The sequence below is a fragment of the Dermacentor silvarum genome, chromosome 1 (genome assembly GCF_013339745.2).
Source record: "Dermacentor silvarum isolate Dsil-2018 chromosome 1, BIME_Dsil_1.4, whole genome shotgun sequence".
NCBI lineage: Eukaryota > Metazoa > Arthropoda > Arachnida > Ixodida > Ixodidae > Dermacentor > Dermacentor silvarum.
In genome coordinates, this window is record NC_051154.1 from 223,470,199 (window position 1) to 223,495,314 (window position 25,116).

At 43.3% G+C, this 25,116-nt stretch overlaps 1 protein-coding gene across 1 annotated transcript in view; it reads left to right on the forward strand.

Annotated features, from left to right (window-relative positions):
• Positions 1 to 2,069: 2,069 nt before the first annotated feature.
• Positions 2,070 to 25,116, forward strand: part of LOC119436813 (uncharacterized) — a 43,833-nt gene continuing 20,786 nt past the window's right edge. Inside the window, exons 1-5 of the mRNA XM_037703801.2 lie at positions 2,070 to 2,349; positions 10,773 to 10,899; positions 11,763 to 11,871; positions 22,725 to 22,850; positions 24,746 to 24,979. Of these exons, the coding sequence (XP_037559729.1) occupies positions 2,151 to 2,349; positions 10,773 to 10,899; positions 11,763 to 11,871; positions 22,725 to 22,850; positions 24,746 to 24,979 (795 nt within the window). The 5' untranslated portion in view covers positions 2,070 to 2,150. The remainder of the gene's footprint in view (positions 2,350 to 10,772; positions 10,900 to 11,762; positions 11,872 to 22,724; positions 22,851 to 24,745; positions 24,980 to 25,116) is intronic.

Sequence of the window (25,116 nt, forward strand, 5' to 3'; positions counted from 1 at the left end):
AGAATCAAACCATCAGTACTCCTTCGGAGTCCTTCCATAATCGGAGAGTTCCATATCATATAAATATTTCATTGGGCGTTGTTTACACTATCATGAAAGCATAATATATCATATAGAAACCTCCTGCGTCAGCTTACTTCCGTTTTTTTTTTTTTTTTTCAGCGCATTAAACGAGATTTCAAACACAAACCGCTCTCTATGCGCCTTCGCATTGCGCGTTCCGGAACTGTTGGACCGTAGCGGCTCAGATCCCAGTCCTGCTGCTCTCTGTGTCCATCAGCTGGATCAGTTCCGTCGCTCTACGCGATACGTGCTTTTGTGCGAGTGCAACGTTTTTACCTCAGACTGAAGAACTGTGGGTTGACTACATGATTATGCACATTATCAAACGAACAGCCTTTTCGAAGCATTCATTATTGAAATAGATTATCTCTGTTTCAATCAGGGAAAATCAGCAGGAGGCTTAAACTTTTTCGAACCAAGCCACGAAGTTTGCCATTTTCATTCAGCCCTTGGGGGGCCCCCTAAGCCCGGAGGGCCCGGTTCATTTGAACCATTTAAGCCCTGGATAATTCACCCCTGGGACTACCGCGGTGATGCGGTAGCCGATCGAGGCTGAAGAGTCAACGGGCCGCTCAGTCGACATGGTCGTATGGCTCACAAGATGTCCGCTGCGAAGTTCCGTTGTGTCCTTCGGATATACCCCGCACCATAGCCTCCTATATAAGAGGCTATGCCCGCACGGTCTACCAAAGTTGTCACGGCGAGATGTCAAAAAGTAACAGCGAGTGGCACCACAACAACAAAGATGGCGGGCCGGGATACAGCTCGTCCTCTTACTCGCCTGTTATACCACTTCTATTTCGTCCGATGGATGGGTGCATGGCTAATAACAATATAACCATATGATATAACACTCTAACCATACAATGAACATCGCCAGGCCTATTCCAGCCCGACAAGCCGACTCGACCCGCTTCTGTCGATCGGGCCGTGTGAGTGAGCGTTTACTGCTTTGTTTTTTTCACTAAAATTTATCCACAATGTTGCATTATTTGGTCCACGTGGCTCAATAAAACACCTGTTTGTCTAGTCCTACCAGTATTTTAGTAGTAAAAGCAGCTCTAAAATGTCTTAGCAGCTCACATTTCCGATGGTACCGACATTGGTAAGGTGCATGAGTATGCGGCCGTGGTATTTTTATTGCGATAGCAATTATATGGACACTCCAAAGCAGATTTCTGCCGTCGGCGTCGCCGTTGCCGTCGCCGTCGCCGTGAGGTTCCGTATGACGTCAAAGGCGATGAAATTGTCGCCGCGCGCCGAACGATGAAATTGTCGCCGCGCGTCGTATGTGCGAGTGAAAGGGCGCGAGGGACGCGCGCTTTCACGGGGAGTGAACGCACGGCGGAGAACAAATGCGCGTTCTGCGCCGTGCTCCCTTAAGGGCTGCAGAATTAAGCGTCTCTTTCCTCCTTTACAATCACCATATATGTAGAGCAAACGCGACTTCTTCAGACACGCGAAAGGCCGTGGGGGGGGGGGGGGGGGGGGTGGAAGGGAGGCGACGTTTAGCTGTGGCACAAAATGCCTATTTATATAAAACGTTGTGAGGCGAGAAGGTGGTAAAGACTTCCGACGCTGCTCGACAAGTGTCCCGTTCTGATCTCGTCGAAAAGCTCCGAGCCGCCCCCAGAGGCTCCGGCAACGGTCACCAACGCCGCGCGCGTTTTGTGCGAACGCAGGCAAAACGCCGACGGCGTCGACAACAGTTCTGTGTGTTGCCGGTGCTGCTGCATGTCCAAGTTTGTACAGCTGATAAAAACTACTATCCTTACTCCGTATAGCTCTCTACAAATTTGCTATCGCAATTGATGCTTCGCCTTTCGGGTGAAACTGCCACAACTTTTTTTTTTTCTTTAGATAAAACAGTGAGACAAATGCCAACCAGCGACCGCAGTAGTGCTTATAATAATATTCCTGCATATGTCAACTCCACTTTTTTAAAACAACGTGAGTGCCAGTGGTGCCAGCCAACCCAACTACAGCAAGCACCGATGCGGTGGGCATCACCACATCGCTTCATGTAGGAAGATGGCGAAGGCGCCGTCGTTTTGTGTGTGATAAATGAACTATACAGCTGCACTACCATGGATAGCGATCACACGGGCTACGTTAGCTTGACGGCGACCATAGACAGTGATCATGCAGGTTACGCTAGCTTGACGACCCCTGCCATGGAAATCGGGGCTAAATTTTCTTCGCTAGAAGAACTTAGCGCTGCACTCAGGCTGTACGAGGAGACTCACTTCACGCAGTTTTGGAGGAGCTCTTCACGAACAATCCTGGGTATGTTACTCATGTCTCCGTTGTTTAACGCCATAAGCAGTGTAGATAACTCACTACAGGTCACGCTAAGCCTGGAAGCCGTTGTCATGTATCCACCTTAGTGTCCCACGTCAGTATTTTTGTTCTGAAGAGACAGTAATCGAAAAATGACCGTGTGTCGCAATATTATCGCTAACCGCTGTTCATGCACCACTTATCGAATACGCAAGTAACACGAGTTATTTGCATATTCGTTCATTGTGCAGTAAGAAAATAATTAAAAATCACTATGGGCCCCCTGCCGTTGGTGTGTATGGCTGGCAGAATGTGTTGCGAGTATTCTTTCATGGTTATTCGCGGGCTTCTTTCATGCTCGGAAAAACACTTTTGTGTAGCACGTATTGAGCAACAGAAAGCTGTATCGGGAGTTTTTCATGTTGCTCTACAACTTTCTCATTGACACTTTGATAATTAGGACAGTACTTCTCGAGTTAGATAATTAATTACAATGCACTCTGATATCGACATTGCGAACTTCTTTCTGTGGTAGATTGGCGTCGATCTGACAAACTCCCCATTTCAGAAACAATACACCACGCGAGCGCACATGGTTTTGCAGAACTGCGCGGAAAAAATAAGAGGCTTCACCGCGTCAAACTGTGAACAGAGCGAGAAACACAGGCCACTCTTCGGTGCTGGCATCTATTTGTTATAATACAATGGATGTGTAGCAAGACTTCACTGAATGTGTTGGAAATGTTCGGTAAACTTGCCCAGTTAACACTGGAGAAGTCAGAGTAGCTGTTAGGAGCATTCATTGTGTTTTGTGAACTTTTTTCTCAGTATTGTGAACTTGCAAAGTGGTCAAGGTTAAACATTATTAACATCATTGTGATATACACTTATTTATGTTTATATTAGTGCAATAAGACTATACTGAATGTTTTGAATATGTTTGGCGAACTTTACCCAGCCTATACTGGAGCAATCGCAGTCGCTGTTGTAAGCATTCATTTTGTGTTGTGATCTCGAGAAGTTATCAAGACTAGACTTCTTTATTATAATTGTGATATACATTTATTTATTATAAGTGCAATGAAACTAGTCATTTTTGGGAAATTTAGTTGAAAAATCCTACTTTAGATGCTGCTTTGAGTCCATGAAAAACCTGTGACAGGTCCTGGAAAGTTATTGAATATCCTTGAATTTTTGCCTTGTAAACCTGTACGAACCCTGCATCTTGCACTATAGAAAAAGTGAGTTCTTTTTTACTCTGCCATTGCTGCAGACCACGCATGTCTGGAAGGGATGACATACTTGGGTATTAATTGGGGGTCCACAAGGTTACCTTTAAAAACTTATAATACATGACAATGTATGCTCTCAAGATCACTGAACTTGCAAACAATCTGATTAGTTGTTCCTAATTCTCCCTTCGTGCTTGTGCATGCTTTATAATATGCAGTGTAATTACAAACTTTCTATTATGAATACCATTATTTTATATTGTTTAATATTAATGGTGAAAAGGCTGTACATTATTCACAAACTATTAAAAAAATATTTGATATTCGGTTTGCTTCTGGCACTATTCAATTAGTATTTGATTCACTTGTGGCACTATTTCGATTCGATATCAAAAATGCTATTCGCACACCCCTAGTTGGCAGGTAGGCATGTTAAAGAGGCACTACTAGTTTATATGATAGCTACAGGCTCAAAGTGTGTTTGCAGTTGTTGAATTTTCGTGTACTTACCTGTGTCCCAGTGGCAGCATTCAGTGGTGTTCTTCACCAGTGAGCTTTGCATGTCAGCTTTTCCTTTTTCTATTGTTAGAGTTGAGCTCCTATACTGCTAATTAGGGGCCGTATTCTGAAACGTTCGCCTAGGCGAAATTTCTTTTTTCGCTTTCAGGCGTGCGCTGATTGGCTGTTTTAGCAAAATTGGATGAGCTGATTGGGTGGTTGAGGCGGACGTCATTCAATTTTGTTCAACCAGCCAATTAGCGCGCACGCCGATGTCGCCTAGGCGAAATTTCGCCTAGGCGAACGTTTCAGAATACGGCCCTAGGAAATAGTGGATGGTGCCATGACATAATAGCTACTAAAACAAAGTTCCGATACGTGCTATTTGGGCCTGAGTCACCATTAGCACACAAAGTGTAGGTTCAGTGTTACCAAAAACTGCAATTCTGCACATTAGGACATGTTCCTGGTCTATGAAACAGTGTTTACCACTGTAGCTATGCAGTCATTAATTGCTTGCTTACTTGCAAGAATAAACAAATCTGCACCTGAGTGCCATGACCTTGCTCACGTAACTTCAGGACTTTAAATAAAATTTTGTTGGATAAGGATACCTGTTAGTTTAGAACCTTTGGAACATGCTTAAAATGTGAAGAAATATTTGGAATCTCTACATTAATGCATAACAAATGTTGTGACATAATGAGTGCAACATCACCATTGTGGTTCTAATGTGCGTAGTGCAACCTTTTATTAAAGGTGTGAAATGTGTCCAGCAACACATTCCGCAAATTTTTTTTTAGCAAAACATTTCAGAATGTGCCTTGTATGAGTGCTGTTATTAGCAGTCAGATGCTTCGCCTGCCAGGCCTTGTAGTCTTTCCACAACTATGGCCATGTGCCATTGCAAAACGATGCCTGCCGTTCTCCATTCGTCATCATGCTGGCCTCTGTTATCCCCATGGCCCCTATAATCAATTCATCATGCTGCCCAATCTCAAAGTCCATAGTATCAGCACAGTTTTAACTATTACTATAAGCATCTAGGTGGTGCACCACCTCATCACTCATTATTATGAGAGCTCTCTCTTTTCAGTCCTGTCGGAGCCATTGCTTAGCAATAACACTTAGTTTCCCCACCAGGTTTGTGTATCGCAAACGGACAGGTGTGGTGTCTAGATCACGTGGTGATGATTTTGCCTGCAAATAATTATATTAATGTCTGCCACAAAAACAGCTGGAACTTACAAAAAAATAAAATAAATCCAAGCCCCTTTCTTAAAGAAAGATGGTTGAACGCAAAGCTTTTGCCCATGCAAATTGAATCAAAGTCCAAAGCCAACGACCATGCAACGAACCCAAGAAATGCTGAGCGACCTGAAGCGATGCATATCTGATTTGATTGCTTGTTTAGGATTGTAGTTTTTGAACATTGAAGTTGAATGAAGACAAATTTCGTTAAGTTGCATAGCCTTTTAGATCATGAAGCTGTTGATTACACACTCACACATTCACGGACTGCATGCCGTTGCCGATACACGGGATTATGGGCACGATCGCGCTCGCGCTTAAGTTTGCGTACAGCAGCCTCTTCTGCCATGCGCTGCACCCGCGGCCTACCCATGGTGACGGCCGGGAATGCATTGCATGACTCGCGTAATGCAATGCAGATATGTACAGTTCGTCTGGGTAGTGTGACGTTGCAGTTCCCATTGTTCTTATCGGTACATCTGTGAATGTAAACTGTAGTGTTCTACGATTATGTGCGCAGATGCGCAGTTTGTTCTATTGCACATCAAGAACTACCAGGCAACGAAATGGCTCACGCCGCTGCTCGAGGATTCACGGACCGAGTGGACGGAAATGTGGGCCTTACTCTAGAACTCAATGACTCCCAACAACACACCAATAAAGGCACACTCATCACATTCCATGAAATTTGCACACATTACTAACACCAACGCCTAACGTATCCACCTCTCTCTGTGTCGAGCACGCGCCAGAGAGAAATATTGTGGCGCCAACTACAAACTCGCACTTTTCTTATTCCACGCACTTTGTACTTATTCTTTCCCCCCTGCCCTGTCCAGACTGCAGATCTCCCCCATATCATGTGGAAATGCCCCATCAAATATCCCCCCCCCCCCCCCCCCCCCGCAACCTCAAACCATTAATTAGTAGCGAGGAGCTGTGGGAGACTGCCCTGTGCAGCTCCCATCCCACCCTGCAGGACCGAGTTCTGAGGTGGGCTGAGAAGGTAGCGGAGGTCTACCACGACTGGTAGGCGGACGTCTGGCAGCAGAAGGTGCTGAGACTGGAGCACACAGGCCTCCCTCTCTCCCCCTGGCCCCTCCCCTTTCTTAAAAAGGGAAATAAATGTTCATTCATTCATTCATTCATTCATTCATTCATTCATTCATTCATTCATTCTATTGTGTGCGCAGATAGTTCCATTGTGTAAGTTTGCGTTCCTGCAGTGCGTTTTCTGCGTTCACAGATGAATCAGTGAGACATAGAAAGGCTTTAAAAAAAAAGCCCTCATGCAGTTCTTCCTGGAGGAGATGCTCAGGCCACCAGCTAGATGATGTTGTGTGCAATGGCACTTCACATCACACACATGGTGCCTGCACCATGCAAATAGAGTAGCAGCGTGAAAACTTGGGGTTCCCGTGAAATGCAGGTGAAGCATGATTGCCTCTACCAATATCCAAGCTGTAAGAAAGGAGGAAGAAAAAGAAGGGAGGGGGGCGGGGGGGTTAGACAAAGAGAAGGAGGTAGGCCCTTGGCTCCAGTATGGGAGAAGGCAGGAGCGGAATGTTGCTTGCGTGCATTTGTTGAGGCAATGAGAGAGCCTCTGCTGCAAAAAGAATAGCTCGCCTTCTCGTGCAACATTTCATTCGTGTCTGTCTTGGCTACCACTAAACCATATAAAAAAGAAGTTTGCGGTATAATGCTCCCTGGGTGCCACTTTAGAACTCCGTTTGTTACATTGGATGCGAGTAAATGCAAGAAGTGGCAGGCATTTCAGGAAGTCAAAGGAAAGAACAAGTAGTCCTTTGAGCAAAATTGTAGGCCGCTTGCTGCATGTACAGGAACAATAATTGGCAAGGAACAGAATCTGTGCCCTCATGCTCACCAGCAGACCACCATAGTCCGTGAGCTATCATGGTGGGAATGTAATGTGGGAGGACACAGTCTGTGCTCCAGTACTCTACAAACCATAGTTAACTATAGTTTTCAGCTGCAATACTGATTACACAGGTTCAGGTTGCTATTAATAGTACACCAGTTGTGAAAGCATTTATAATTTTGTTGTGTTACTGCTGCAGCTTTAATTTTGATAAGTGTGATAAAAGGATACCCATATACTTGCTGGGTTTTCACACGCAGCAGTTGGCTACATCATGTTGGTGCCAAAATTTTTCTTTTAGCACGGCATGATTCTTCCATTTTCATTTGAGGTGCAAGAAAGTGGTATGGCATTGTTCATGTTTAACTACCAGAATGTTGGCATAATAAGTGAAATGTTTTTATTTGAATGGCTGTGATTGCCATGTTGGCGAGTGCAGATATTTCTCAAGGGAGATGAATGGTGCACTTCAGAATGTGGATGAACAAATTGATAACATAAACATGTTCTTACTGAAGGTATGTTTATTGTGAGTTTGTCACACCTCAAGAAAGCTATGATCTTTTCTTTTTGAAATATGAAAATATACAATATTTGATCTTTCACAAGGATATTCAGACCCTTGATTAGACTGAAATGTTGCTCTGCAATTTTAGTGTACACAGGCTGCTGGAAGCTAAGCGAGTAGACTTGAAGTACTTTCATGTGTGGCCTTGTTGCAGTGCATTCTTTTGGACCAAAATGCTGTGCCGATCACTTCAAATTGTGCTGCTGTTGTCAGTGTTCACCCATAGGATTTTTCTGAGAGGGTAATCATGGGGAGTGTAACTTGTGAGGACACAAAAGGTGGGAGCAGGGAATGCTCCCCAAGAAGATAAGGCAATTAGGGTTTGTTCTGTCATTATTGCCCTCTTCAACAGTGTCCTGTTTTCAGCTGCATTGGCTCTGAGGTCCTTCAGGGAACTTCCAACACTTTGCAATAGCTTGAATCATGTGTCCTGTGATGAATGCACTGAAAATGGCCAAGGAAGACACTGTGTAATCTGGGTGCATGGTGTCCCCCCACCCTTTTTTTTGACTACAAGTATAGTGCGTGTTGCTATGAAGGGAACTGCAATGCATACACACTGACTAATAGCCAGAGTCAACCAGTTTGAACTTCAATTGGCATTCCTTGATAGTGTAAAAGGAGGCTGGGGGAAATATTGGGTTGCTGGCTGCAGCCCTGCCAGCCCCCATTTAGAGTTCATGTGATGCTTAAACGATAATGTTCACCTGTTAGAACATATTGTAAAAAACTGCCATGCAGTGAGGTACAGTGTGGTCTTTTTATCCTTTGTTTCTTTTGGTTTCGCATATAACATGAGGCCAAGTAGAGCCCATTTTGGGGCCACTATTTTGTAGCGATGCCCTTTTCGTGCTTCGTCAGTGATGAGAGCGGCACTCTGCCTGCATTATGAACGAGATCAGCCGGCCGTGAACGGTGGACGATAAAATTGGCACAGAATCAAGCGGACGCCATCGCTCCTAAATTGCAGCCCTGATTTCCTGTGTTATTAGCACCACAAAAGGTGATGACATATTGGGCAGCATGTTGGCCAACACCTTGTCATCCCTCCCCTTCCTCTATTTAACCATCGAGATCTTTCACATAGCCCAGCTTTTCCAAATAAACTGCTTACTCCACTCTTTCCACACAAAACACGCAAACCTATGCATACAGACATCAGCAGCAGGCAGTCCATATTCTTGGCTTGCAGTTTGCTATTGCTTTGATGAGTCATTTATGTTCATTACCTTTGCGCATCTATTTTTAGAGGCAGGTTATCATCCATAAACCTACTGTTAAAAAAGATTTCTAAAATAACATGCTGAAAGTATCCCAGGTAATGTTACACAGGAGACTTCGAGATCGCATTGCTTGCTCGAGTGGCACCACTCACCCATATCATGTAGTATAGGCAGGGTCTGGAAAAAATGTGCAGATTGACAGGGGTGCGACATGTTTAAAATTAATTTATAATTTAAATTTGTTTGCACAGGGGATTGCAATTTGACCTTTTTTATGTTCACAGGGACCTTCCCTTACCAAAGTAGCATGTTCATGCACAACTGCCAAATTGTTTCAAGGTGCTGTATTTATTACTTTCTGAAAAATGTCGCATTCTTCAGCCAGCAGTGATGCCGTTCATTCAGCCTGTGCATTTTTTTTTTTTTTTGTCATGTGTGTTCTAATAAGGTTATCACTTCATCCTGTGAATGGCTTGCTTCTTGTTCTTTTTATTATCTATTGTGCTGTGTTACATTTTTTCTCTTTCTTGTATGGCTTTTAACTGTCATGACATAACTGTTAACTGTCATGACAACCTGTGTGACATAAACTGGCACATGCTTATCCTTGATCACAATGATAGACACACATTTTGTGTGTCTGTCTTATTGTTTATTGCCCAATGAAACCTTAAGACAAGTACTGCACGTACATGCTCTCAAATTTCAGATGCTTCTGTTCATTTTCAGTGTCATGACAGAATTTTTCGTATTGGGGCCTTGGTTGCTATTTCTTTCTATTAAAACTGACAGTTCCAGAACGAATAGTGGCCTTTATAGAAGTGAGCCACTTCCTTGGCAGCATAAACATAAACATGTTCATGGTATCCTACAGTGACCAAATTTCAAACCCAGAGGTTTTATCAGAAAATTGCTCCCTACAAACCATTTAAATAGGTTCTAACCACATCCAGCTGAAATTGCAATGGTTATGTGTTACACTGCTTCCCTTTAAGTACAGTACACGCGGAATGAAATGCGTCAATTTAGGGCTAACTAATGCCTGTACTTTCATTTCTGCTGTGTATAGTTTGTGCGACATCAGCATAATTTTTGCTCGTACAGTTAGATCAAAGTCCAGCTTTAGTGACCATATTCATAGTGGCATGACATTGCACTCTCGAGTAATTGTATGTATAGGGTGTTCTACTTCAGTTTCAATGTTGTGTTTCATTACGCAAGTATAGTACTTAGCAGTTGATAAGGGCATTGATACGCGGCAGCCACATTTCGATGGGGGCAAAATCCAAAAACACCATTGTGTCGTGCACGTTAAAGAATCCCAGGAGGTCAAAATTAATCCGGAGTCCCCCATTACGGCGTGCCTCATAATCAGATCGTAGTTTTGCCACATAAAACCCCAGAATATAAAAAAAGAAAAGCGGCATTGATAACAATGGCGATGCAATCCTGCTAGCCTATAGAGTAAGGTATTCAGCTTCCATGTACCATCCCTGCTTATGGCAGTAAATTTGTGATTTACTGCCAAAAAGCAAGTGACCTCTTAAGTAAGAATGCCTCTTCTTATTGCACTAAGTTTTGGACTTGCCACAATAAGCTTTTTCTTGATGTTTTTTGTTGTATCATGAAGGCAAAACACCCAGCAGCAATTCAACATCAAATTGGCTACGACTTTCTTTGTTAGACTATGACCTTTTGCGATGAAATGTGTGTGGCTGTCATTGTTTGGCTGTGGTGAGGCAGATGGTGCAGTACTTCTCTGTGTTCTTCTGGTGCAGGTGCCCGGAAAAAAGGCTTGAAGAGGCCCATCAAAGAAGACCTGGTCTATTCAGAAATAATCTTCAGCTGTGCAAATGGTGGCCGGAAGTACACATCCAAATCCACAGGAGCACGTCCTAACCAAAGGTAGACAGATTGCCTTTCTCTGTTTTTTACTATTCGTAACCTGCTCAATAGTTTCAAATATGTACAAGTTTACATTTACATGTCTTTCCATACCAATTAAAGAATTATAGAAACAGTGTGCCTAAGCACATGCCTGCCAACTCTCTCGAATTTTCTTTAATGTTTATGAATTGATCTCAGTGTACAATTTTTCTAATGCTGTGTCAGGTTTTATGAAAAGTAAATTTCGTTTGCAAAAAAGTTTTTAGGTGTGCAGGATTGCAAAGAATGCATACACAAAGAACTTTTGTTGGAACGAACGAAGATTCAACGTACAGGTGGGCTCCACTAGGAAAAACTTGAGATCTAAACAGGTTGCCGGGGTTCCACAGGAACACACTGTTAATGCTGGGAATTCTGCCAATTCCTCACAGCAATGCTAAATGCGAACGGATATCTAGTAAAATAAGGCACAAAGGGAGTTATGCTTGTCAGTCTTTGACTATGCCATGGAAGTGTTCTGTTAGGGAAGGACACTAGGGGGAGGGGTACTTGCTTTCAGCAAGTTCATTCAGATTAGTTTCCAAAGAAGGTGAAATTGACAACAGTAAAGTCGCTGAAAAAGTCACTGTCATATAAAAACAATGTGTTGCTCACCAGTCTGCCTTTCCTAGTTTGCTGCTGCTTGAATGCTGCATCTAAAGCTAAGTCAGCTTTAATAAAGTGAGTATATACCCCACAGAAGGTCAGGGCAAGCTTTTTAAAAAAATGTGTGCTTTAATGTATAAATTGTATTTTCTTTGTGCAGCCTACTCACACCAGTGGCCTTTGAAACAGTCTCTTTATATGGTGTTGCTTCAGCGTCTCCTGAATGCTCATTGCAGGACGTTCAAGATTGGCTGCACAGCCAGGATAAAGGTAGTTGCTTCTGCAGATGGCAACTTCCTGGAAGTCAAGCTATTGGATGATGTCCATAACCACCCTGTCAGTGAGGTCAGTGCTACAGACCCTTGAGGTCATGTCTTACTGGTAAGAGTTTAGACCATGAGAAGCTGGGCACTGGAATGAAGGGAATTGTCACAGCTGTCTCCGATTCGTTGTCGGCGCGAAGTCGATCGACGGGGTAGACAAGCTAGTTGGTCGTTCCGTACGCAAGCGAGCACAGTGAAAAGAGTCAGAGTCGGGAGTAAACAAAAAAACAAGATATTTATCGACTGATAAATATACACAAGTTAATAAAATAAAATAATAAGAAAAACACAAGAGAGATTAACGCACCTGAGCTTAATATCACACAATGATGAATACAAATAAATATGAGCAATTAACAGTACATATACATATGAAACAGGGCGCGGATCAAATATACAAGAATAACACCTAACAGCATTTCACTTAACAAAGTTCAAAAGAAATCAAAGTTCAAAAGAAAACAAACGATGTCATACGCGTGGCCGGGCAGCAGCAGCAAGTCCATAAACCGTGAAGTCGGTGCACAAAGCTTTCCCGAAGAATGCTGGCGGTCCGATCTTGTCGAGGTGGATGCGAATTGCTGGGCTGGGTTTCCCGGGAGTGTAGATCTGACGACTTCCCTCAAGCAGGTTGAGCTAACTTGAGGTGAACTACCGTGAGCTTCGTTGCAGACGCTGGTTTGACGTCTCGTACGTCAACAAGTTCCTCGGAGTTCCGATGTGGCCAGGCGGCCCAGGCGATACTGGACGGCACTAGCCCCCCAATGGCTTCTTAGCAGCGCATAGGTTCAGCTTCTAGACTAATCAGCAGGGCCCAAAACCTGCGCTTAAATAGCCTCTCCTTTCCCTAGTTCCCTATGTAGGGAAACTGCCGCTATGTAGAGTTCTCCGAATTCAGGGCTCTTAGCTCCCAACAATCTTGGCCGCGTCCCTTTCACCATGGACGAAGAACCGCAGATTATCCTCTCTCCCAATGTCAAGGGCCAAGGTGGAACCCGGCATACCACGCAGACGTACACGCACACTTCTGGGTCCGTAATCGGCGTGTCGCGTCTGGAATCGAGATGGCAGCCCGAGCGGCCACGACGCTTTTGACGCCCGTAATTCGGCGTGTCGATGTCGAATAAATTATACGCTGCACAGTCAGGAGCCCACGTTTTTGACGCTCGTAATTCGGCGTGTCGTTAATCAGCATCCAAACCATTCGAAAATATGCCGCTCCGTGACAGGAATGCAATCTTTGTTTTGTCTTGTTTACATGAATGTTTTCAGACTCAGCTTTGTTAAATGGCTGCTTTGTTTGTTTTCTTTAATTTTTTAATTTTTTTGTGGCCTTGGTTTGCCCATTTTAAATAAGGAGCTCAAGTAGTGAGTTGTTTGTAAGCACAATCTGGTACGTACAACCAGATTTTATGTTTACTTCGTTACATTCGATAATTCGTTATTATCCATGTTCGTTATATCGAGGTCCGACTGTATCAGGCGTATTTTACTTTCTTTCTTTTTTTTTTCGAGCATATTCTTTTTTGTGCATTGTTTCACCAAGGACCTTGGTTCTTGTGAATGTTTATAGTACTCATGTTGAATTTGCACTGAACTGAGCAGTGTTTTCACTTCAAAAAAAGAGCGAAATACTATTTGCTGTATCTGCGGAGTATGTAGGTGCATGTTAAAGAAGACTGGGCAGTTATAATTAATCTGGAGCCCTCCTGCGTGACATCACCTATAGCTCACTGCGGGCACGTAGCCAGGATTTTTTGTGGCACGAGCATCGAGTGACACTCTTGTTTCTTGCGCAGCACTTCTGGTTCACCTCCGGAGACGACCGGGGATCAAATTCAAAATAAACCAGAAAGAAATATAAAAACAATAGTACAGTTCAAAATTCATGGGTTTCATTATAGATATGATATCAGAGCATAAGTTTAGTTGCAAATTGAGTTACTGAAGTGTCTGGAATAATTATAATTAATTAGAAATAACTGATTACCACACACCAAAGCACAGAATCGAAGACTTTAGAGACCCGCCACGGGAGCACGACTTTAGTGAAATTCCTGGAAACCCGAAAGTATAAAGCGGAAGTAATGACATCACATACAAGTTGGCATAATATTTAACCAGCTAATTAAATGGAAGACAGTTGCCTGGCATAGACTGAACATCTGCCTAGCAGAGCGGATGTGACGTCACTCCCTCTTCTCTCGCTTCTCCTCTCCCGGCACGCAGCTGCTCGCTCGCTCGCTTGCTCGCAACAGCTGCGCACACGCGCTTGTTACATGCTCTGACGTTAGCACCGGAGAGGGCGCTTTAAGTGTGCTTCGTGCACCGCTCACTAGGGGGCTACGCCCGGCGCGCGCTGCGCTTCCTCTTCGCCCTCCCTCGCTCCTCGCCTGCATATCGTGCCAGGTGAAAGGCGTTCGCTCGCTTGCTCCTCCGAGTTTGGTTGGTGCGTTGCGTTCGCCATGAAGGTGGTTGACAAGGAAGCTGCCGGGCCAAGCACAGCCTACTCACAAGAAAAAAAAAGACATACAGAGATGGTTCTCTGTCTCTGTGTCTTTCAAAACATACACACACAAAGTTAACCTAAATAACACCAACGCTGAGGTGCGAGTGCCACTACGAGACACCTAAGTCAAAGATAAACTGTTTGCCCATATATATAGTTTAAAAATAGAAGTTCCTGGCAACTGTATGGTTAGGTGAAGAAATCCATGTTGAAAAACAAATTTATTTGCGACGGTCTCTGGCCGAAACGTCGAGAATAAATTTTTTCTGTTATTCAAAGTGCATTTCTTAAAAGATATATGGTATTTATAATATGTTCATTTACTTATTTATTACAAAAATGTACTAGAGCACCTCGCACACAGAACAAAAATCCTCTGATTGAAATTTTAATTCATTTGCGTGCATCTAACACCCGAATAATTCAAGCTATGTGTTTGGGGTGGCATAATGTTCTGTATGTAGGCCTCATAGTGGTACCCTAAATTCAATTTAGCCATTAACAAATGCTCCATGCTTCCCTCTTGTATGTTTGATGTGATTTTATATATCATGACATAAATGGCATCTAACTGATTATATATAGGCAAGTAAATTTGTGAAAGAGCATCAAACATGGAATAAATAATTATGTGCAGCTAGGGTCCGTCTTTCTCTTAATAGTATTGTTTTTAACACAACAGACAAATGCAATATGTCCAACAGCTTGGCGAAAGACGCAGCAACAGGACACAGTGATAGCCATAGATGAGGGTTCAAGCTCAACTATACCTATATAGTATTTTATTCAGCAATGCGACAGCATCTACGTAGAGTGTACTAGAACATGGAGAGTGTCTGGAACAGCTGCACTTTCAATACATTGAATGTGAAGCCGAACGACTGTGAATATAGTTTTGTAGATTTCCGTGAGGTGGTGCTGCAAAAATGCTCGTTCACTGTAAAAAATTGCTATTTTGTTACAACAGAAGCAAGTGTTAAGCAGCAGTATAAAAAATAAAAACATCAGCGCATTAAGTATTTAAAAAACGAGAAAAACATTGCCTCTTGCTTAGATTCGAACCCCGGTCTTTAGCGTGGGAAGCAGACAGTCTACCTCTGAACCACGGCGGCGTGTGTGCTACCGATCGCAGCGCCCCAAGCGGCGTTACGGTCGTTTGGCTTCACTTTTGAAACCTCGTTCCCAGCACTCTCCAATTCTAGGTCACTCTAGTGTACGCTTGCAGATTTAGGAGGCATCAGATTTTTCAGTGAGATGGCATCATGATTCTACTACACCAAGCCAAGCCGTCTTCTACCTAAGTACTTTTAACAGTATGACCGTAATAATGACATTGCTTTTAATGCAGTTACATTTTAAAAGATGTAGCTTTGACCCGGGTTAGAATCATTTCTTCACACCACGATTTTCATACCCCAGGGCTTCTCCCTAAACAGGGAGATAACTTCGTCGACACTGGCTGGCACCCGGTTAATGAATATAAGATCCAGCCGATCAAGCCACTCCTCAGGCATTATATTCCACAAATATGTCTTTACTCTCTTCAGTGTTGACCATTGTCAATAACTTGAGGAGTGTGTGAACTTTTGGAGCAGGTCTGTAAAATTCAACTAGATAGTCTGTTGCGTAGCATGGGAGTTATCTTTTTGAATGGCCTATCATTTTGCCTTCCAGATCTCCCACTCCACTTTTAGCATAAGGACATGTGCTGTTCTCATACCTTTGACGTAAAATGTAAAGGCGGGCTGCGCTGACTTAATGTTACACTTGGTGACGTTCCTTCGCAGGACAAATTGCAAGCTCTGTGTATTATTGTCTAGTGTCCAGTGGTTTACAAAGCAGTGCTTGAGAGAGGTTCACAGATTGTCGATATAGAAAATGTACGAGGCTCACCTGTAGTGCTCCTCTACAGAATTAGTAGAACTCCAAACTCGATCGCTCCTCTACAGAACTAGCAGAACTCCAAACTCGGTCATTCTGCGTAGATCCAAAATGAAATTCCCCTGCTTTTATCGAGGGGAAAAAGAAACCGCGAAACTGACCCTAGACTCTCTTGCCCGAGTCGGAGCAGTGACTTTAGCTTTGATGTTTATGCCTGCCTATGACAATATGTTGGAGAAATTAGTTTATTTGCACAAGAGTAGGTGCGTACCTATGGCAGGAAAAAAATGGGAGAAAAGTTTCATTTAGAAGGGGGGGGGGGGGTGTTCCCTTGCCCCCCCCTCTTGCATAGAACACGATTGTAAAATTCTACCATTCTAATTAATGTGAACAAAAATGTTTGCCCCCTCCTCCCTCCAAAAAATATTATCAGGAAGTTGTTTTCATTATACTGCGGTACGTAAATTCCAGAGAAAAACTAATGACATTTAGGGTGTTTTAACGTGAAACACAAAATTAAGGAAATAGGGCATTAGAGAGTATGAGTTGACAGTTTTCAGTTTTATACTACACTCAAACCTCGTTATAACGAAAAGGGATATAACACAGTAAACGGGTGCAACAGCTGCGCCAATTGCGCCATTTTGATACAATTTCGTATTTTTGCGCTGAGTTGCGCCAAAGCCCTGATATATGTTGAAATTGTGCCATGCTGCGCCAAAACGCCCGACCAGCCGTGAACTTTCTCGGTTACGCTAGATTTAGTGGGAAACAAAAGCCGCGTTGGCAAACTGCAGCTTGGACATCGCCATCCAATCCAGTCCAATCCAGTAGTGCAGACGAGATCCAACCACATGCCTAGACGAGATGTTGGCGTGGTTGGTGGTGGGCGCCAAAGAATATTTTTGCTGCTGGTTGCAGTGCGGCGTGTTCTAGATGCAGTAAAGTCTCGCAGAGACCGGAGTGAGCGTTGCTTGCATTAACGAAAGCAGTTCGTCATTGTCGCGTTGACTCAACAAGATCCTCGCCGTATTTGTGCACGTGGTCACGAGTTGAGCGGGTACGAATACTCCACGGGAAACTCGCTTGTACGGTACAGCAAGTGACCCGGCACTGACGGCATGAGCTTTGTAGGTGACGCAATGCACAAAACTAGCAAGGGTTCGGTTCCACGCGGCAATAGGCATCGTATTGCAGTGAAATGGTGCCAATTATTGCTGTACACCACCGAAATTCCAAAAGATTGTCAAACAGTCACTGCATGTTTCGACTACCGCTGGAACGTCGCGACACATCGTCAGAAAAAAAAAAAAAAAAAAACGAGAGGGGAATCGCTCGCGAAGAAATGCATGTGTACTTTCCACATGTTTGGCGGAAAAAGTTGCGTGCAGTGTACTGCTGGGGCGCGATCGAGGTCGTTGTTAGGAATCCAATGCAAAGTTGGGGTGTACGTTTATTATGCAGGGTAAATTTTAAGGCATTTTATGAGTAAGCATTCTTTGTGAAACTGCTCCAAATTTGGGATTTAGTGCTCCAAAACAGATTTTTTTTCCCCCGTAACCTGCTCTAAATTTGGATTTTCCTGCTCCAAAAATTGCTACAAATCCTATTATGGCTGTTGCACCACTTAACTGTAAATGAATTGCCCCTTGAAATCCATATAGAGATCCATCTATCTGAAGCCTCATTTTAACGATGTAAAATTGTCCTGCCAATGGATCTAGGTTCGTTCCCGAAACTAAAAAATACCTGGCCGTTGCGAACTGAGTCGCTTTCAGCGGGATTCGGCACTCATTCGCCGTGGCAGTACTCTTGCGTCCCTGCGTCGAATGCGCCGTCAAGTAGCACTGTCCTTTCTCACCACTGCACATAGCTGTGCGTAAGCAGTGGCTCATTGGGCCTCTTGGATTATTTGTCTCTGACAGTTCGAGACTGTCTGAGACGCTGCATACTCAATGCTCATTGGCTGAAAGCACTGCCTTGGGCAGTCCGGGACTGTCAGGGACAGATAATCGAAGAGGCCCACTATCGCACTATCTCCACTGACCTCTCTCGCTTACTGCAGCGCGCCGCGCAGCCAGGCGCAGCTGGGCATCACCTCTGAGGTCTCCCCGGCGCAATCTCTGAGGTCATGCCCAGGCCATGTGGCATGATCTCCGATGTTGTGTGGTTACATGTGGCGGTGTGAAAGATTAGTGCATTCACTTCACTCTCTTTTTGCGGTGCGCCATGCAGGCTGGCAGCTGATCGTGGCCTCCGAGATTGCATTGACACTGATGCATTCTCGAAGGCCACGGCGGATTGCTGTGTTGTGTGCCACTTGGTGCTTGGCCACGATGCTCCAAGCGGAAGCAAAAGACCATCACATTGGAACAGAAGGCAGCTATTTAAAGGTTGTCACGTCAGGTGCTTAGAAGTCATGTGTTGCACACGCCGAACATCCTTTTTTTTGTATTAAAATTTCATCGCACATGCGGCCATGTAGTGGTCCCGGGGGCCGCTAAGTCTTCATTCTTTTTTCCATGTCTACAATTGTGCAGTGCATTGGGCATACTTTGCAATAAATGGCAAGTATGTATGTAACGAAGTAACGGATATAACAAAGTAATTTTGTCTCCCCCTTCTATTTCGTTATAACGAGGTTCGAGTGTTAACAGTGTAAAAACCTTAGAAACTATTTTTAAGTGGAATTTGAAGACCACACTGGCAGGAGATCTTAAACTGAAACACCTAATGACATGGGCGTTACTCAGTCTGAATACAGCCTCTGACATATGCAAGCGTTTGTTATATTTATCATGTGCCAACAGGTATTAGGACAGGCGTACACTTGGAAAAATGTGACGGCAAATTGGCGATGGCATGAAAGCTATCCCATAATTGTTGGGTTGGTGCAAAAGTAATATCCCTTTCAGGCACAACTTCTTATAAACTTTTCCACAATTAGAAAATTGTTTTTTTTTTGTTTGTTTTTTTGTGGCACGTATGTAGGGAGGAGTATTGTGAATTCTGCTACCAGTTGATTGCCTTAGTATCTGCAAAAGTGGCCACCCAGCTTCCAGTTAGAAAATCACCGCTACACCACATCATGTTTTATTACTTCTATTCTAGCCTGACAGTAGTGCGATCTAATAATTGCTTGCATCAGATATTTTGATGCAAAACTGGTTTCATTGCTTTCAGTGTGGTGAGCACAGTACAGTGTAGACTGCTTATAACGTAAGTCGCCAGAGTCGTGAATAACTGCATTATAAGCGGTACCGCACTATAACCAAAACAACTATTTTTAAGCCCTGCTCGTATGCAAAACATGTAGACCAAGCAGCCGCGTGTATCCGAGAATTGAAGTGTGTGACTGTGATTTTTGCATCCGTTTAAATTTACGAACGTTGAAAGGTTAATGTCCAAGTACCCACGATCTTCACATGAAGTAGACAAAGTAATAATTTTTAAAAATGTCTCAGTGTCGCCCGAAAGGCGAAGCATCAATTGCGATAGCAAATTAGTAGAGAGCTATAAGGAGTAGAGATAATGGTTTTATCGGCTGCATAAATTTGACACATTCGCTTACTAACTGAATTAACAAGCGTGGTGTCAACGTGCACAATCAAACATGAATAGACTCGATGACCGCAGACAACCACTGTCAAAACGGAGGCATGGGGAAACACGGCCGCCGCAGTGAGCGAAGGTTCGTGCGGTCTATCGCTTCAACGGAAACTGAGCGGCATAAGCACAGCGCATATAAAGGTCAGATCCGTGTGGAGATCGCTTTCAAGATACGGTGCGCCAGTGGCACACCGACGGGGGGGGATTCGGGGGTTGTAACCCCCCCCTGAGGCCGACTTAACCCCCCCTTTTGTTGAACTCCTTTTCTTTCCTTACGCATTTGAGTACTGCAACTAAGATGTAAGACGCGCAATTGTCTGCACACTCGCAAAAAGCGAATTTTTTTGATAATTTCCCGTGAAGAAATCGAAATTAGTGCTGTTTAGATGGTATTGGCAAACTGTCAACCCCCCCCTGGCAGAGATCCTCGGTGCGCTACTGCGGTGCGCGCGATGACACCAACAGCCGGCACAAGCGCGAACGCATTTGTTGGCAGAGTAGAAGCCCCCCCTCCTGTGCTCCATTACCGCTTTGCTCCTTTTGCGTGGAAGATTGCGTCGCCAATTCCCCTTGCACCCGGTTGCAAGATATGCATTTCATGCCGCAGCACAGCGTCGCCCCCCTCCATTCTTCCCATACCCCCACGGCCTTTCGTGCGATGGAAGTCTCGTTTGCTCTCCGCTGTGCGTTCGCTCTCCGTGAAGGCGCACGTCCCCTGCGCGCTTTCACTCGCACATACGGCACGCAGCGACGATTTTATCTCCCTTGGACTCGTGCTACACGTCTCATGCTCCTCCTCCACATCGCCCTCGTTGATCTCTCCCATCGGTGGGCGCACCTCGTTGAGAAGCGTGCTCGCTACCGCCCTTGTTGGCGAGATTTTCCCGCGGAAGCCGCATTATAACCGGTATTTCGTCTCACGCGGCTGCACTCTAAGCGGTAAGCATATACATGGAGTGCTATGGGGAAATTAACGGGAGTCTGAAAAGAACGAACTATATCCGGTCCTGCACTATAAGCGTTTACATTATAAGTGGTCTATACTGTACTTGAAATAAACATCAATCTGGATCCTCAGCTAAAGCTTATGCAATATACTGCTGTTAATACAACTCCGGTTAATTCAATTGTTCGCTTAATTCAATCCCGACTGAGGGTCTCAACCAGCGTCCTTACATTTATATGGGCCAAATCTTCATTTATTTCGATCTTGAAATTGGGCATGACATGTTGTGGTCTCTAGCATAGAGTTTTCTTTAAAAATTACTAGAGGGAACTCTAGCGTTAGTGTATATGGAAGCTGCAAGTGTGGAGGTTGAGCCAGCAAGGTAATGATGGGAAGTACACGAATTTGCCTAAACTTCGTCCTTCTGGCTTCAAACGGCTTTGCGACTTTGCAAATTGATCATTTTCAATGAAGCATTGCGTTATAAATGCAACAATTTGCAATTATTATTTACTTATTTATTTCACATACTGTCAATCAATCCCTCATGGGATTATAACAAGGTCAATTACAAATGGTAGCATTTATATATACGAACAAAAAAAAAAACAGATATGAATACATTATGTAATCACAAGAGTGTTATTACAGAAGTTTTGCTTAGGTAAACAACAGAATTAAGTGCACCATTACAGATTCAAGATATGGGCACAATTTGATAACCTAGAGAAAAAAATCTGAGAAAATAAATAAACCAATTCAAGAAAAAAACTAGTAAACACATGAGATATAAAATATATAATGAACATGATAAACAGGATTCAGTCATGCATATAATGTACCATACAAAACCTCAGTGTTGGTAAAAAAGCACTTATAGGAAAAGATGTTAGTGTATGAATATCAGTAGCAAAGCAGAGTAATTAAATCAAAGCTGTAAGGCAAGTAGGTGTTCTTCCATTGAACTAGCAAATGTACCTAATGAGGAGCTGTTACTAATGGATTCACTCAAATTATTCCACTCTCTTATGGCTGAAGGAAAGAATTAATTCTTAAAGCAGTCGGGACAAAACGAATGCTCATTGAGTGTTTGTGTGTGTTTATGTCGTGCTGGCCGTTTTTAAGTTCTGGAGATGTATCTAGAGGTATCAATGTTAAACTGGTTGTTTAGAAGCTGGTACATAAGCTTAGAATGGGCTAGTACTGCTTGGTTTTGTACTGTTAAGGTTCCAGCTTTGTTAAATAGTTAAGTGGGTGAATCTGTTAATGTTTAGTGTATATATATATACCGTAGTGCTTTCCTTTGTACACCTTCTAGTTTCTTAATTAGTTGCTTAGTGTATGGGAACCAGACAACATTTGCGTACTCAAGGACTGACCAGACAAAAGTTCTGTAAGCCAGAAGTTTTGTTTCAGGTGGTGCTAGTGAGAATTTGAAGGCATTCTACTTAAAAAAAAAAAAAAAATGAGTGCACATTTTTTCTCTCTCTCTTTCTCTCTATTTGGAATATATAAAAACTGGGTGCACGTAGAATTGAGAAAATTCTGTCAAATGAAGCAGCAGTGTGTCTGGATGTTTTTTTATGCTTCTTTTAATTCAACCTGCTGGATAATTCAATCAATTCTATGTGTCCCATCAAGGTCAAATAAAAAGTTGTCTGTATTAATGAATTAATGTAACCAATGAAATCAAGCCAGTCCCTGACCACATGTAAAATGGCAATAGAATATGTGTACAGTGATTTGACTTTAACCGACACCTGCACATAAATAGCATAATGACCTGCTAGCTTGTTTGGTTGTTTGCAACGTATGGTAAACCTGATGAAGGCTATGTGCTGGAATATATATAGGGAACCAGGTGAGCACTGTGGCCTAAAAGAGGGCCGGAAAAGACTGGGATTTTAAAGGCTGCTGAATTTGTTGGCAGGCCTGTTTCCGGCAGCTACCAAAGCAGCGACGACTGGCAGCTGATGACCTGCTTGAAGCCAAAAAGCTTCTCGCATTTGAGTCAGATGAAGAAGCCATTCAGAATTTTCTTGTCAGCACAGGCAAGGTATGTCTTTTGTTCATTATCACCTTCATCTTTCTGTATAATTTCATCGACCTTATTTCTTGATCACATCACTTTTAAGGGACACCATGACCAAACATTGAATCAGTTTAGGCTGTCAGATTACCCTTCCAGAAATCTCTTAATGTTTGTACTGTTCCAAGCAATGACCCATTTGTGGACCTCAGTGTTATACAATTCAAACTGCCTTTGATGAGCGAGGTGATAAGTTGGTCATAAGTTACTATATTATGCCATTGGTGAGGCAACAGTGCATTTAATTCATGTTTATTCTTCCAGAAAATATCCTGGAAAGGGATATGGACTAAAAGCTGTTACTAATGGATTTACTCAGATTATTTCACTCTCTTATGGAGCTGTTGTATTGAATGTGTTGCTTCAGTTCTAATGTTAACTTCACACCATGTCATTCGTAAAAATGTCATATTATTTTGTTTTTACCGTTTCTGCCTCTGTTGCTTTGTTGCCACCAACGCCAAAGGGACTAAGATTTTTTTCAAGCCGTAATGGAACGGCTTTTATTCTTGGTCCCTTTCACAATGTGTACGTCATGTTGACAAATAAAATGAATGATTGAATGAATGAAGCTGAATCAACAGCCTTGGCTAGGCCCATAAACCTCTACAAGATAGTTGTGTAGAATCAGACATGAACATACACGTTTAAAAAGCACTGAACGCTTTATAATTGCAAACAGTGCAAACAATACACCAGTTCAGAAAAGACATTTCCATATCTGAAGCTATTATAGCTATACAATGAATAGTATTTCGAAGCTTATGTTCTTAACTTTAAAATTCTTTTTTTTATAGTGATCCTTTGTGTATGCTGAAAGAACTGAAACCATGCGACAGATATTCTTTATATATTGTTTTGTTTTTCTGCAATAAACCTCAGTTGACAGTGCCGTGTAGTGTCCCTTATTTTTCTTAGTTCTTGTCCTTAGTTTAGTTGCGCTGTTGCACCCAAATCGTGTTTGCACAGCTAATAGAGAAATGGAGGAGGACCTTGCACTGCATGCCCAACCGTTAAAAATTTTTTGCTGTAGGTGGTGTCCGCGACTGGTGCCACAGTGGCCCCTCACCGTGATATTATTGTCCATCAGCAAAGTTCGACCACCATGAAAACAGACGAAAGAGTCAATAAAAAGCAATTTGTATTCACTTTAAAAAAATATCGGCACATGCTCTTGGGAAGGTAAAGCCAACCCACCAAGCATGTCAGGTCTTTATCAAGGATAATAAGAAGTTGGCTTATGCGCATGCTACTGGGAGGGGGGCAATGACTTGTAGAGTTTGCCTCGACCATAAGACACACAGCGAGGGCAGAATGAACAGGGTGCTACCTAGCATACTTACTCAGGTCTATGTATGCTTATTTCGCCCTGATGATGATCTTCCTATTTTTATTGGTGTAAATGTATGGGTTCAAACGTGGACATTTTGAGTGCAAATAAATTTAAAATGTTGTGTGTTTGTTACATAATGTGTGTTACCTTATTTTAGGGCAATGCTGAACAAAAGAGTGCAGTGAACTGTAAATCTGGTTAGAATTATTGCATACTCCTAGTAGCAGTAGTCATTATAGGTCACTCACTTGAGCGGTTGTTTGACATCTCTTCCATGCTGCGGCTCAAGCAGCTCCCAGATGACAATCAGTGCAAATACTATAGTGAACTGATGTACGATTTAGTTATAAGGCTCATTTAAAGAACTGTCAGCAAGCTTAAGCACACGAGGATTGGTTAAAAAAAAGTTATCCATGTGGGAGGGGGCCGCGGTGTCGCCCTTAAGGGCGGCGCTTCTCAGGAGGCTTTGAATAAAGTTTTTCGTATCCGTATCTCACTGTATGTTATTCTGGATGCTTGCGTTACCCAGGTGGTGTTGCTGCGTGATCTGCGAAACATGGGCTTTTCTGGCAGCTCTCAGTCGAATAACCAGCAGACGCAAGTAGAGGAAAATCAACGGCAGGGCAATGCTTTGGATGCCTTAGTGCTTGAAGTCCAAGGTGCAGGGGGTACTCTTGACGTTCTTGCCACAGAGGACAATGCACTGGTGGGCGTATTCTACCAAGACCGCTTCATGCGCGAAGCCTACCAAAGCTACCCAGAGGTGGGTCTCATGTGCAGTATCAACATGGTGTTTTGGAATATTTGAAGTTGCCATTGGTTATTGCATGCAATTAACATGCACTAAATGGTGGAGCAACCAAATATAGTAACTAGTGCTCCTGTGACCTAATGTAATAG